At 43.7% G+C, this 14766-nt stretch overlaps 1 protein-coding gene across 2 annotated transcripts in view; it reads left to right on the top strand.

Annotated features, from left to right (window-relative positions):
* Positions 1 to 14766, top strand: part of DHX30 (DExH-box helicase 30) — a 501635-nt gene that overhangs the window by 297888 nt on the left and 188981 nt on the right. For both annotated transcript variants that reach the window (XM_069210866.1, XM_069210867.1), the window contains 2 exons: positions 6370 to 6445; positions 6794 to 6898. In XM_069210866.1, the coding sequence (XP_069066967.1) occupies positions 6370 to 6445; positions 6794 to 6898 (181 nt within the window). The remainder of the gene's footprint in view (positions 1 to 6369; positions 6446 to 6793; positions 6899 to 14766) is intronic.

The raw sequence follows: 14766 nt of genomic DNA, 5'->3' as shown, positions 1-14766 counted from the left end.
CATGACTCCACTCTATGCCACTACAATATATGACACCCTGCCACTCCAATGTACGACACTGTACTCAACTCTTTGCTATTCCACTCTACGACACACCATGCCAGGCGCTAACTTTTAACCATGCTGAACAGCAGCCACGCTGGTGTACAACATGACTAAAACAAAAGCTTCTGCATATTCGAGACCTAATGCCAATGCTTTTTTACACTTTTCACTGTATTCTCAGCTCTGATCCTGGGCCGCAGGATTCTAGATGGTTGTCATTATCAACTCTGCACTCAGATGAGAGAGACACACACACACACACTCTCTCGCACTGTCTCTCTTCCCCCCTCTCTCTTATGAGCTGTGTGTGCTTTACAGCTCACTTCCCCGTGTTCCTTTTAGTAGGAGCAAATTTTTAGGTTTCAGCTAGAAAGCACATGCGCTGTCTCAGAGACGTGTAGTGTTCAGTCTCACCCATAGGCTTTCCATTTGTTTGCTCATTCAATGATGGATTTGTAAAGTGCTGCTAATCACCCTTAGGGTCTCAAGATGCTGAATATAGGTGTGCTGCTCAGTCAAAGAGCGAGGTCTTGGGGTCCTTCCTGAAGTGCTTCAGTGATGTGGTCTGCCTGAGCTTGAGGAGTAGTGTGTTCCATGTCTGGGCTGCTAAGTAGGAGAAGGATCTTCCTCCTGCTGTACTTTTCAGGATCTTGGGGATGGCTGCAATGGCAAGCTGGGAGGAACAGCGATGTCTGTTGGGTACGTAGAAGGTGAGGTGGTGGTTGAGGTATGCCAGTCCTTTGTGGTGCCGTGCCTTGAAGGTGTGGATCAGGAGTTTTTTTGTATGTGATGTGCTTGTTGACTGTGAGCCAGTGTAGTTCTCTGAGGTGGGAGGAGATTTGGCTGTGTTGGGGGATGTCCAGGATGAGTCTGGCTGCTGCATTCTGGACTCTTTGTAGTCTTGATTGATGTTTCCTGGTGATGGAGTGTTTTTCTCTAGTCCAGTTTGCTATTGATGAGTGTGTGGGTGACTGTCTTCCTCGTGGTGGTGGTGGAGGGATCTATTTGAAAATCTTCTGTAAGAGACAAAAGGGGGTGGAATCTTGAAGAAATGGCGTTAACTTGGCGGGTCATCAATAGAGAGGAGTCCAGGATGATGCCCAAGTTCCAGGCATGGTCAGTGGGGACAGGGGCGTTACCCAGAGCGCTGGGCCACCATAAATCTTTCCAGGCAGAAGGGGGTGCAGCCGAACACAAGGATCTCTGTCTTGTCCGAGTTGAGCTCGAGTCAGCTGGCCTCCACCCAGGCGGCGACTGCTCTCATCCCGTTGTGGAAATTCCTCTTGGCTTGAGCAGAGTCCTCAGACAGGGAAAGGATCAGTTGGGTGTCGTCGGGGTAGGAGACTATGCTCCGCCGTCACTTTCAAATCCTTTGTCACTGTTCATTGGCACGAATGCGTCATGCCTCTCCTATATTTGGCCCTCCCCCAGAGATTGGCCCAAGTAATTTAAACATCCACTGGTCCTATTTTGGGAACTACTTTTTTTCTTTGTCCTGAAGCACAACGTACAGTGGTTGTGTTTTCAGTTCTCTCGCTCTTTTCTCAGTCTCTTTTTTTCTTCATGCAGTTTTATATAGCAGGAACACCACTGTTAGCGCGTTGAACCTTAATAAGTAAACTTACAAGGGGACGCGAATAGGTAGATGAACCTTTTGACTCGTATTAAGAAGTTCTTACCATAGCTCCAGTACATGAATCAATACACGATAATCAACAATCATTAGTAATCAATAAAATCAATAATCAATGGAGTCAGTAAATGTCACACACCATGACCTTTCAGCCTTGAATAACCACACCTTTAGTAAAAGTTTAATAAGTTTATTTCCCTTATATTAACAATACTAAAGACATGTAGATTAATCTCAAAATCAAATGAAACACATATATGAACAATCCTGGTTGTACAAAGCGGCCGAAGAATCACAATCTAATCAAAGCTTGCACCACAACACATTCTAGAGTGACAGTGCAGATCAATATTAGTCAGTTGCAACTAAGTTATAACATACATGGAATTCAGCAAGGTAACTCATCAATCATTAGTCCCTGCAATTGTCAGTCTTTTGTGAGTGCCCTTAACTAAACTTCAGATTAACATCAGCATGTTAGGCTTCATGCAAAACAATTTAGAACACAAATTTAGAAAAAAACATCTAGCTATGGATCTGTCTAAACAGTGCAGTTGGTACCTAGAAAGAAAAGGCATAGAATGCATAACAGTCACATCTCATCATATCTACCTGTCTTCGGTATGGGTCAGCAAAGCAGAATCAGTCTTCGTCCTCAGGTCATCAGCAACGCATCAGGCTCTCAGTCAGAGAGTATGAGCCCAATGACAATGAATCTCAGATCTCTCCTCTATAGTTTCTGCATCTCAGATCTCGATTTTATCAAATCTCTAGTCTCTCTCTAAAAGTATATCTGTCTATTTCTCCTCTGTCACGTTGTTATATCAAAGTCACCTAAACTATCCCCTAATTCTCTATTGGTCAGTTAATAACACGTTCACACTTAACCCAATAATATTTCTACACTAAATCTATGAATTCTAATATTTTTCTATTCACATGAAGTTGATTGGTTCACTTTATGATGTCCTCATCATCCGGCTCATCCGGTAACAATATTGTTGCATCTTCAGCTCCAGTCATTATCTCCATTGTTCTTGTCCTAGGAAAGTACATCTCACACACATTACACATAAGTTGTTACACTAGCGGGAACATCATTTCCTTGCAGTCGGTTCTCACAAAAAGCTTCGGTTATGCACTTTCAACAAGGCAATGGACATTTCACAGTTTAATTTACCCTGGCAGCATTTTTTTTATTAACTGCTAAGAAATACAGCTTATGCATGAGGCCTGGCAAGACTATGCCAAGATACTCGCTAAGTTAAGGCCTACAATTCATAAAACTAGTGCACACTTCATAACCCTTAATGTGACATATTACTACATTAGTCTAATACATTTCTATATTTCATAAGTATTAATCATCAATTAGTACATTTTGTAAACCCTGGTGGCCATTGTTCGAGGTCACATTTTCAAATGCGTGCATTATTTTTCTATGTTAATTAATTTTCTACATAAACTCATTATTCAAAATACATAACACTCATTGCTACATTTCTAATTAAAGCACCTGCACTAGCACCACCCAAAAGTAATATTAGAGCACTTTACATGAATACCAGTTACTTTACACAAGGGCATGTTCATTTTTGTAGGAGATTAGGTGATATGCCCAAAATCACAGGATGTTGTGCTGACGCTAACACTCGAACCTAATTTCGCAGCTCCACAGTCGGCAGCTCTGGCTATAATGCCATGTACTCTCCTTCTGTGCTGCACTTCTGACTGCAAGGGCTCTTGGCACTTTTTAAAAAATGTTTAAAAAACTATCACTTAGAAGAAGTACCTCTCAGTACTGTGCCATAATGTGCCATATTAATATCAAATTTTTCACATGTTAAATAAGTACACTCTAAGAGTTTTTTTATAAACTCTATCATATTTTACTTTGTGTGTTGCATGATCTCCATTGCAAATACTTTCAGAGCTTTGCGCGGAATGTGGTCTCACCCATCTCTAACCATGGTAATTACAGCTCCCGCTATTAAGGGCCCCTATCTCCACAGTAACCAGTCTTAACCGGGCCAATAGAAGGTGCGGGGGCGCGTGCATGATCCGGAGTGATTAGCCACTGGATCTGAAGTCGGGAGTTGGGTTTCGGCAAGCATCATTAACTGCGATACAGCATTATTGTGCAAGGATGTGTGGAATTCTTTTCCCTCTGGATATATTTACCAGCAGCAGGCAGCGAGGGCGCTGACTGGCCTGCCTATTACATGGGCTGATGGCATGTGATTACGAGCCTTATTTATTTGACTTCCGAAATCAACTGGATTACGTGATGTATCGATTGTTGACACTGAGCTGGTTAATCCAATCCACCACCTTTCCAAGATGGGCTGCTCTCGGGGTTGCCAAGCAACGCCTCACCTGTCTTTGTGAAACTTACACACTGAAGTTTTGGGCTTTGTTTGGGCTTTTGTAAAGCACTTCAGGGCACTAAAATAAATGAGCGTTAAGAAGCTGACATATGGACCCCATCTGACCTCATCTCCGTTCTTTAAAAGCTGCTGTTTCAGACTCTCCTCCCGCTGTCTCTTGCTCCCTCCCGCGCCGTGGCTGCTTGCTCTGTGCCCCTCCCACTGTAATGGGGTGTTGTTTTCTCATTCCCCTCCTGCTGCCCATCGTCTTGTATGTTTTTACCTGCAATTATCAGTTTTTCCTGATTGCCAGCTAGCAGTGGTGATTCAGTTCCAGTTCTGTTTTTTTCAAATCTACTGCTTGAACTGCTGTCCGTGAAACAGATTTCAACCTTAACTCCGTCCGAACACTCGCCTCTTCCCTGTTGTGCCATTTTTGCTGCGGGCTGTTGGCAGGGCATACAATCAACGAAAGCAGACCATAATTGTTGTCCAACATTCCCTGCAAAGCCAAGTTCACAATCAGACCACTGGCCATTAGGGTTCTACGCGGGCAAGCGGCACTGAGCCTCCCTAGCCGAGAAACCAACCCCCACGACTTTCACATCAAAGGGTTACATCAGTCTCCATCGGTACAGCTCAGCATTCTCTTCCCTTTACAGAGCAGTGTCACAAAAGTTTGAAGAGTGCAGGCCCTACCCTTGTGCAGCACACCATTTTACAACTAATCGCGTTATTCTGCATAAGGGTATGAAAGTGTATATTGGAATTCTAAAAAATGCTCTAGTAAAAAAAAAAAACAGTGACAGCAAGGAATTCCAGTAATAAGCATAAAAGATTTGGACTCTGATGGTTAATTTTATCGAATGTGTAGCCTTTTTAAATGTTTTTCAACCCCACATAAATACACACTACTCGATACCACATAAATAAACCCCACATAAATTCATTCCATACCACAAGGCAACAATCCACATAAATGGACTCCACACCATGCCACATAAATCTCAACATAAATTCACTCAGCGCCACACAGTTACACGCCACATAATCCAACTCCACACATTTCTGATCCACACCACATAATTCCACAACAAACCACACAATTACCCTCCACACCACATACATCTATTCCACTCCATAATGGCATATGGCTAAAAGACATTGTCATTGACAACACCAATAGCTCTCGGAGAGCCGAGACCTAGTGGCTTTGCCAGTGCTTGTTTTCACTTCTCATATTTCAGTCACAGTGTGCCTGGGCACAAAAGATCATCGGTGCGAGGTATGTCAGGCAGGGTCTTTTAAACTTGAGAGGAGGTCCACTGCTGTTTCAAACGGACTACAAATAACGCCAGGTATGGCTAAGCTGCCTCAGTACGTAAAACAGCTCTTAGCCGAAATTGCACATACGTCTACGATTGTTTACATGTTTTCGGTTAGGGGTTCATCCAGTGCATTTTGGAAGAGAGAAACCTTTAAGTACAACTGTACCGAGAAAACGCAGGCCAAGAGTAGATGTTCAAGCATGTGCGAGATATCTCAATGCCGATTTTTATATGTGCAGTTTTAAAGAAAGTTCACAAATCGCATTTTCAGCAAAACATGTTAAACTTAAAAAACATAACTCCACTGTATACATAAGGGTGTGGTGGGAAAAAAGGGCCCTTCCTCTCTTTGTTGTAAGTTGTTAGCAGTGCCTGGTTATCTGTATAGTGCTTTATCCCCCCCACCCCTCCCCGGCCCCTCAGATCTCTGCTCAAGATGTCAATGTTGTACCACCATGACATTGATTTTTCTGCTTCCTAACGTGCTAATACTGAAGTATTAGTTAATAATTGTTTTTATTTACGCAATCGTAAACAACTATGCAGTTTTAATTCAGCCTTTTCTTGTAGGCATACCATATCATTCAATGCTAGACAATGAACTGCTATATTATTATATAATACAATGACAGGTCATACTGTAAAGTAACTGGCTATACCATAAAATACAATGACAAGCCATACCATACAGTCCTATTCAATAACAGGGCATACAATAACATATAATAATAAGCCATACCACACAACATAACGAAACAAAACATTGACATAGCTAATTCACATTGCATAGGTGAGGACATTTGGATTTGGTAATGCTTGTTAAGAGGGCTATACAGAGAAAGAACCGCAGAACATAGTTGAAAACCACACCTCCTCCCTAAGCACTTGTTCACCAGTATCTAGAAGGCTTGCAACGCAGTTCTTATAGCAAGTGGTGATAAGTGTTACAATCACTTGTTTAACCCAGATATTGAATCTCGTTTCTTTCTCTGCTCAGATAGAGGATGACTGCCTCATCAATCTTGAGTTAATCTATGATGTCCTGATGCATATTGATGAACATGGGGAGCCAGGTGAGTGTTCCGTTCATTCTCCACATTCTTCATTTTGGTTTTTGTCCAGCAACTATGTGGTCCCTTCCCTTTCACATCTTCATCATGAAAAATGTTTTTTCTTCCTTTTAATTTTTTTTCTATTCCTCCAGTTTAACTGGAAGACCTCTTTCTGTCCTACACTTGCAGTTTTGATTGTATTTCCCTCTTCAGTAGGTTTATACATGATATATTTTGGTGTCTTGTCTTTCTGCAGCAGGTGTAAAATTAGACTGCTACTAGCAGAAATACAGTCTGACACAGGTTGCTCAATTTTACTTCTACTTGGTGGATTTCAACCCCTTTTAATTGTCTCTTGGTGTTCTACAGGTGGCATCCTTTGCTTCCTGCCTGGCTGGCAGGATATACGAGGCATGCAGCAGCTTTTGGAGGAGCACCTGGCATCTCACAGAAACAAATACCTCATATTGCCAGGTATGGCATTCATTTTACAAGAACCTGAGTTATCACAGAACGCTTAGGATGGTTGAGAAATGTTATCTTTATCCTCACTTTAGTACTGCAACATACCACATCAGTTGTGTTTTCCCCCTTTCCAAGGCATTTCACAGAACTGGCAGAAGATTTAGAATATGATAGTTTTGGGGCTGGAGAAACATTGCTGCAGTTAAATAGCATCACTTTCTTCAGCCATTAATCCTTTGTACATTCATTCTACCTACAAGCTAATTTGGAGCATTAGCAGGATCCAGGAAAATGATCCCTGTGGGACTGGGAAGGGCAGCCCCCAGTTTGTTGGTTCCATGAAAGATATAGGAGCTGGAGAAAACCTCTAAGTGGAAACTGTCTTCCTTATTGCATCTCTGCCTCACTGATTTTCACCTAGACCCTGAATTATACTCAAATGTATGCCATTCTCTCAAGCCCCCTCAGAGATTTGTAACTTTTGTTAGAAATGAACAAACAATCAACATCAGCGTGCTACTTCAGCTGCAGTACAGTGTACTCAAATAGGAAAATGGTTGGCAAGTACTCAATCTCATAGCACCATCCTCAATAAGCAATGGCTGTGCCATAATGTGGCTCGGAAATGGCTTTATAGATGAAAGTGCCTGATGAGTTTAGGTAATGAATATGTCACCAAGTGCACGGTGTCACTCTTAAAAGATGTTAGTTTACCCAATGACTCATTATTGCATTCATCCACTTAACCACCCACAATAAAAAAGACACACAAACTCCAAAAGCATATGCATGATAAATAAAAAGAATAAACGTATTAAAAAAAATAGTATATTTACAATCAGGGAAGGACCCTGGATCCAAGGGCCTTCCAATTGACCTGTACAAAGGGCTGACCTGCATCATTGCTGGCCTACTGCTGGCGCTCTTCAGAGAAGCCGGATAAAGGGGTTACCTACCTGCTGATCAGAGGGCCGCTACACTAGCTTTCATACATAAGGAGGTCAAGGCCTCAACAGCCTGCAGTTCCTATAGACCTATATCATTATTAAATATGGAGACCAAAGTTCTGGCTATGGTCTTGGCAAGTAGGTTCTGGGTCAGGGGGGTAGTTTGGGGGTGGTGTGGGGGGGGGGGGGGGTGTCATTGGGTCACTCGTGCACTCAGACCAATCGGGTTTCATGCCGGACAGGCTTAAGTGGCTCAGCCTTCTGCGTCTGTATGGGGTGCTCCATCTGACAGCTGATTCCCTGGCCGAACAAGCAGTCTGTCCTGATGGCATTGGACGCCTAAATGGCGTTTGACTCCCTGGAGTGGAACTATAAGTTCGCCATCCTGGAGGGACTTGGATTTGGGCTGCAGTTATGTGTCTGGGTTAAATTGTTATATGCCTCCCCTACGGCACTAGTGAAGGTGAACGGGGTGGTGTCCAGGGAGTTCCGACTAAGGAGACCCGTCGGAGTTGTCCATTATCCCCCATGCTTATGGCCTTGATGCCAGAGCCACTGACATCATGGATCCGCCAGGACCCACTGTTTAAGGGGATAGAGGTTTCAGGGGGCTGGGAAGAGTGTATCTCATTGTACACCAGTGACATTCTACTATGTGTATTGGAGCCCTCCCTTACTAGCGGCAGGCTCATGCAAATATTCAGAATCTTTAGAAACCACTCCGAGTATACCATGAACTGGTCGAAGTTGGTTGTCTTTTCCCTTTCAAGTGGGAAACCATGCTTCCCCAGGGATTGTGAGGCAGCGGTAGTGACAACGGGCGTTCGCTATCTAAGTATATATTTAACCAAGTACCCATCGGAAATTTTTGAATTGTTTTTTAGCTCCTTAACTGGAGAGACTCAAAGGGGATGTTACTCATTGACATAGCCTTCCACTGACTTTGATGGGCAAGGTGGCACTCTATAAAATGATGGCTACAGCGACTCCTATACGTCCTGCAGAATACAACCTACATTCTCCCACAGGAGATTTTTAAGAAAATAGACTCAGAGTTATGCAGGCTCCTGTGGAACCTGAGTGCTCCACGGATTGTCTTGGCTAAACTACAGAGGGAGTCTGACGGTAGATTGGCAATTCCGGACATCAACAATTACTACTGGTCGCCCCACCTTCTCATAGTCAACAAATGGGTATTCTGGGACCAACGGGCTCCAGCCTACAGACTTGAAACACTTGATGGTAAAAGGAGGCTCTGAGGCCTTACTTTATGGCATCAGGCAAGAAAAAGCCTTGCCAATAGACACGCTGGTGGTAGTGAAGGCCTGGAAGCAGGCAAACAAGTAACTTGGATGGGCGAGGAAACTCACCGGCCTATCCCCGCTTTGTTACAATGATTGGCTGGCAGAGGTGCGAGGACTGCTGGGGTTCCAGAAGTAGGAATTGATGGGCATAGAACATTTAGGCTGACATGTGGCGGGAGCAGGCCTTTATTAACTTAGAGCCCTCTAGGGAAGAATACAATTTAACCAATTCTGAACACTACCAATACTTCCATCTGGTAAATGCCCTGCGGCGGCATATTCAGGAGGGGAAACATCTACCAGAGGCCTTCCCCCTGGGGGACAGGATCATGTAGAACTGATTCCAAAAAAGGGGATCTGAGTGATATACAAGAAACTAGTCACTAACTCTCCAGACTTGCTGAGTAAAGTGAGAAAGGCATGGAAGGCTGACCTGGGAACATTAGGAGATGATGAATGGGAGGAAGCTCTCGGTGGCCCCAGGGAAATAGCCATCAGGACCAGGTTTAGACTAGTCCAGTTGAAGATACTCCATAGGTCGTACTACTCCTGTACGCTCCTACACAAAATGGGCAGGGCACAGAATTCATTATGCCTGAGAAGCTTCAAGGAAGAGGGCACATTCTATATACACTCTGGCGGTTTCCAACGATAAGGGAATATTGGTCAAGCATAGCCCGGGAGATGTCCCAGATCACCACACTAGAGATACCACTGGCTCCTAACTGGTTCCTTCTGGGAATCTCGGGAGAACATATATGGACCAGATACCAGGGAATCTGGCTGAGGCTTGCAGTGGGAATAGCCAAACGCAATATTGCGAGAGCCTGGGACAACACTATCACCCCTCGACTGATTGATTGGCAGCTTCACCGGGATTGGTGTCAGAGGGCTGAGAAAGTGATATATCAGGGAAGGGGGTATCCCAAAAAATTGGAGAAGGTATGGGGAGATGGGGCATCTATCTGAGGTGGGGGAGGGAGAGTAGTGGACCTTTGGGGGAGTCCTGAGACTGGAGACTAAGGGTTGGGAGGAATCTTCCCTCTAAAAGGACTGTGCCTGTAAAAGCACCACACAGGTTATGATGACGTGCTACGTGGCATTTTACAAAATGTTTTTGATCATAGTATATATATCCTCTATTGTATACAACAGTGTGAGCCCTGTACTTTGCATTATAATAAAAATATATATATATATTTTTTTTTTAAAAGGTAGTATATCATCGCCTAAACTTGATATGCATATGATTGTAATACAAAAATGAATTCATCATGGCAGGAGGTGGACATCTTGTAATGCTGTTATATTTATTGTATTGTCAGTTTGAAGTTCCAGCCTGACTATAATGTTTAGAAGCAATGTGTTGGCCATCTTTGAGCAGTACAAACAGTTGTACTGTATGCATAATATCACTGCAAGATGTCTGCTCAGTAAACATCTCCTGCTTCAAATGCAAATGTTTATCTAAGTTGCTAATATAACTTTGACCTAAACGGGGTGGTCAGTCATCTTGGCACGGTAAAACGATCCTGTATTGTCAATACATTCCAAGAAGGCATCCCAGTTTATCACTAATTGCTCCACAGCATGCAGCTTTCTGCAGATGACAAGAGCAGCAAGCAAGTGGCCCGTTGGAACCATGGGCCAGATGTAGGAAACAGTTTGCGACTCGCAAACAGCAAAAATTGCCGTTTGCGAGTCGCAAACCGGAGTTTCCTATGCAAAAATGCATTTTGCGAGTCGGGACTGACTCGCAAAATGCATTTCCGACTTGCAAATAGGAAGGGGTGTTCCCTTCCTATTTGCGACTCGCAGTGGTATGCAATTCCGTTTGCGACCGCGTACGCGGTCGCAAATGGAGTCGCAGTTACCATCCACTTGAAGTGGATGGTAACCCACTCGCAAATTGGAAGGGGTCCCCATGGGACCCCTTCCCCTTTGTGAATGGACCCCAAAATATTTTTTCAGGGCAGGTAGTGGTCCAAGGGACCACTACCTACCTGCCCTGAAAAAATTCCGAAACAAAAGGTTTCGGATTTTTTTTTAAGTGCAGCTCGTTTTCCTTTAAGGAAAACGGGCTACACTTTAAAAAAAAAAAAAAAAAAAAAAAACTGCTTTATTGACAAGCAGTCACGGATATGGAGGTCTGCTGACTACAGCAGGCCTCCATGTTAGTGAGTGCCCATAGTCGCTATGGGGCCGCAATTTGCGACCCACCTCATTAATATTAATGAGGTGGGTCTTTGCGACCCCATAGCGACTCGCAGACGGTGTCTGAGACACCGTTCTGCATATGGTTTTGCGACTCGGAAATTGCGAGCCGCTCGGAGTCACAATTTCCGAGTCGCAAAACCAAGTTTTGCTACATCTGCCCCCTTGTGTGGAGCTGCAAGACACTCTGACAAGAAAGGAAATAAATGAAAAGGGGCATATAAAAGGAAAAAATGGAAACAAAAGGACTGGCTACTGGCCCAGACACTGAAGCACACTTATTTCCAATCAGAGATGCACATGTAATCCAACACAGTATCGTTACTCAAAGAGCAGTAGAGACAATAGGGGAAGGGGGCTAAGCCGTGTAATATTCATTATAAAGTTTTACCAGGCAACCACACCCTCATGGTCCTCCCAGGAGTGTTTAGCAAGAATTATCACAATGCACATCATATACCTGCAGGATTTGTCAAAAGAAATAACCAAAACTAAAATCCTTGCTTATACAGTATCCTGGAAAATTCCATGTGACATAATGCCTCTCTACAGACATTATCATAGTTTAATAAGAATTCACCCTTAGAGGTCTAAATGCTTAAACCCCTTTGCTGCCAAGCCTTTTCCCCCTCAGGTGCCAGACCTTTTTTGGACTATTTGGGACAGTTTGCGCTTAGGCCCTCAAAACATTTTGTCCACATAAGCTACCCATGCCAAATTTCTGTCCTTTTCCCCCAACATCCCAGGGATTCTAGAGGTACCCAGTTTGTGGGTTCCCCTAGAGGAGACGAAGAAATTAGCTAAAATACAGCGGAAATGTTTTTTTTTTTTTCTTTTTTTTTTTTTATTGGGAAAAATGGGCTGCAGAAGAAAGCTTGTGGTTTTTCCCTGAAAATGGCATCAACAAAGGGTTTGCGGTCCTTAAATCACCATTTTTCCATCTTTCAGGAACAGGCAGACTTGATTCGGAAAACCACATTTGTCAACACAATTTTGGCATTTTACTGGGACATAACCCATTTTGATTTTTTTTTGTGCTTTAGGCCCCTTCCAGTTAGTGACAGAAATGGGTGTGAAACCAGTGCTGGATCTCGGAAAGCTAAATATTTCTGAAAATTAGACACAATTCTGAACGCAGCAAGGGGTCATTTGTGTAGATCCTACAAGGTTTTCCTACAGAAAATAACAGCTGAAATACAAAAAAAATATTTTGAAATTGAGGTGAAAAAAACAGCCATTTGTCTCCTCGTTTTACTCTGTAACTTTTTCCTGCAATGTCATATTTTCAAAAGCAATATGCGTTTACGTCTGCTGGACTCTTCTGGTTGCGGGGATATAGAGGGCTTGTAGGTTCATCAAGAACCCTAGCTACCCAGAGCCTATAAACGAGCTGCACCTTGCAATGGGTTTTCATTCTATACCGGGTATACAACAATTCATTTGGTGACATATAAAGACTGAAAAATAGGTATCAAGGAAACCTTTGTATTTCCAAAATGGGCACAAGATAGTGTTGAGAAGCAGTGATTATTTGTACATCTCTGAATTCTGGTGTCCCCACACTAGCATGTGAATTACAGGGCATTTCTCAAATAGACGTATTTTTTACACACTGTCTTACATTTGGAAGGAAAAAATGTAGAGAAAGACAAGGGGCAATAACACTTGTTCTGCTATTCTGTGTTCCCGCAAGTCTCCCGATTAAAAAAAAAAAAAAAAAAAAAAAATGGTACCTCACTTGTGTGGGTAGACGTAGTGCCTGCGAAAGGAAACACAACATGGACACATCACATTTTTACATTGAAATTCAACATGTTTTTTGGAAAGTATCTGGCTGTGGTTTTTGGGCTCTAGCTCAGCCAGCACCTAGGAAAACCCACCAAACCTGTGCATTTATAAAAACAAGACACGTAGGGGAACCCAGGATGGGGTGACTTGTGGGGCTCTCACCAGGTTCTGTTACCTAGAATCCTTTGCAAACCTCAAAATATGGCACCTGTGTTTTCGGTCTTGGGCTCAGCAGCCACCTAGGGAAACCTACCAGACCCAAACATTTCTGAAAACGAAACACCAGAGGGAGTGCATGGAGGTGTGAATTGCGTGGATCCCCCACTGTTTTCTTACCCGGAATCCTCAGCAAACCTCAAATTTAGCTAAAAAAAAAGAAAAAAAAACCCACATTTTTCCCACGTTTCTGTGTCGGATCACCACACCGGGACACATTTCCTACCACCCAACATTCCCCTCAGTCTCACGGTATGAATGATACCTCACTTGTGTAGGTGGTCCAGGTGCCTGTGAAAGGGAAGAGCCAAAAACATGTAAAAAAATGAGGGGGAACCAAAGTGGGTCCATACGGGCAGTTTGGAAAAAAACATTTTTAGGTTGACAAGTGGGGCAGAATTTTTATCGGTATAGATGTGACAATGCCGGGTTGTAGGAATTTTGTAGCTTCCGGAAGGTTCCATCACAAAAATGTGTAATTTCAAGCAATGTTGAAGGTTTGCAGGGCATTGTGGGTAAGAAAATGGTGCAGGGTGCATGTGAAGTACACCACCCTGGACTCACCCAGATGTTTAGTTTTCTTATGTGTCTTGTTTCTCGTAGATGTTTCTACATGGCAGAGTCCCAAAGTCCAAAAGGAGCAGCCCTCACCATTCCAAGTGGGACGATTTTGAGAGTTAGCCAAGCTCTCATGGCCCAAATTTAAAAACCAAAATAATCAAATTCCCTCCTGCTTGCCGTGGGATAAGATGTTGCTCTATTGGCCCACCGGTGGGCAGAGTAATTTTGTCCCCATTTATTTGGGGTGGAGGTACCCCCACCCTCCCTTTTTTTCTTCTTAAATCTTCCCTTGTCTCTGGTGGGCTTTCCGCTGATCTGCCCCCAAGAGGGACATAAATGACCAACAGTAATGTGCCCCCATAGGGAGTGACCCTTCCTCCCATCCCCCCAAACAAAACACACACATCCCTGGTGCATAAGTGGTTTTTCTCTCCTCTATTCCCCCCCCCCCCCCCCTCCCCACCACCACCGGGTTGATCGGCCTAATTGAAATAGGCCCATGTGAACCGCAAGAGGACAGGAAAAGCCTAAAATAAAATTGCTCCCCAGGGGTGCGACCTTTGCCTAAGGGGTCGCTCCCCTTGCGTGAAACTGACATAAAAAAATCCCTGATGTATAGTGTTTTCTGCCCCCAAGTTGGGCATAAATGGCCTAAAATAAAATTGCCCCCCCCCCCCAGGGGAGCGACCCTTGCCTAAGGGGTTGCTTCCCGTCTGTAAAACGGTTCGGTTCGGCCTAATAAAAAAATAGGCTGATCTGACCCCAAGGGGGACAGAAATGGCCCAAAATAAATTTGACCCCCCCGGGGAGCGACCCTTGTCTAAGGGGTCACTCACCTTGCGTGAAA

Source organism: Pleurodeles waltl, chromosome 10, assembly GCF_031143425.1.
Source record: "Pleurodeles waltl isolate 20211129_DDA chromosome 10, aPleWal1.hap1.20221129, whole genome shotgun sequence".
In the NCBI taxonomy this organism is placed as follows: domain Eukaryota; kingdom Metazoa; phylum Chordata; class Amphibia; order Caudata; family Salamandridae; genus Pleurodeles; species Pleurodeles waltl.
The sequence above is the reverse complement of the archived record's forward strand: the minus strand, read 5'-3'. Positions and strand labels throughout refer to the sequence as shown.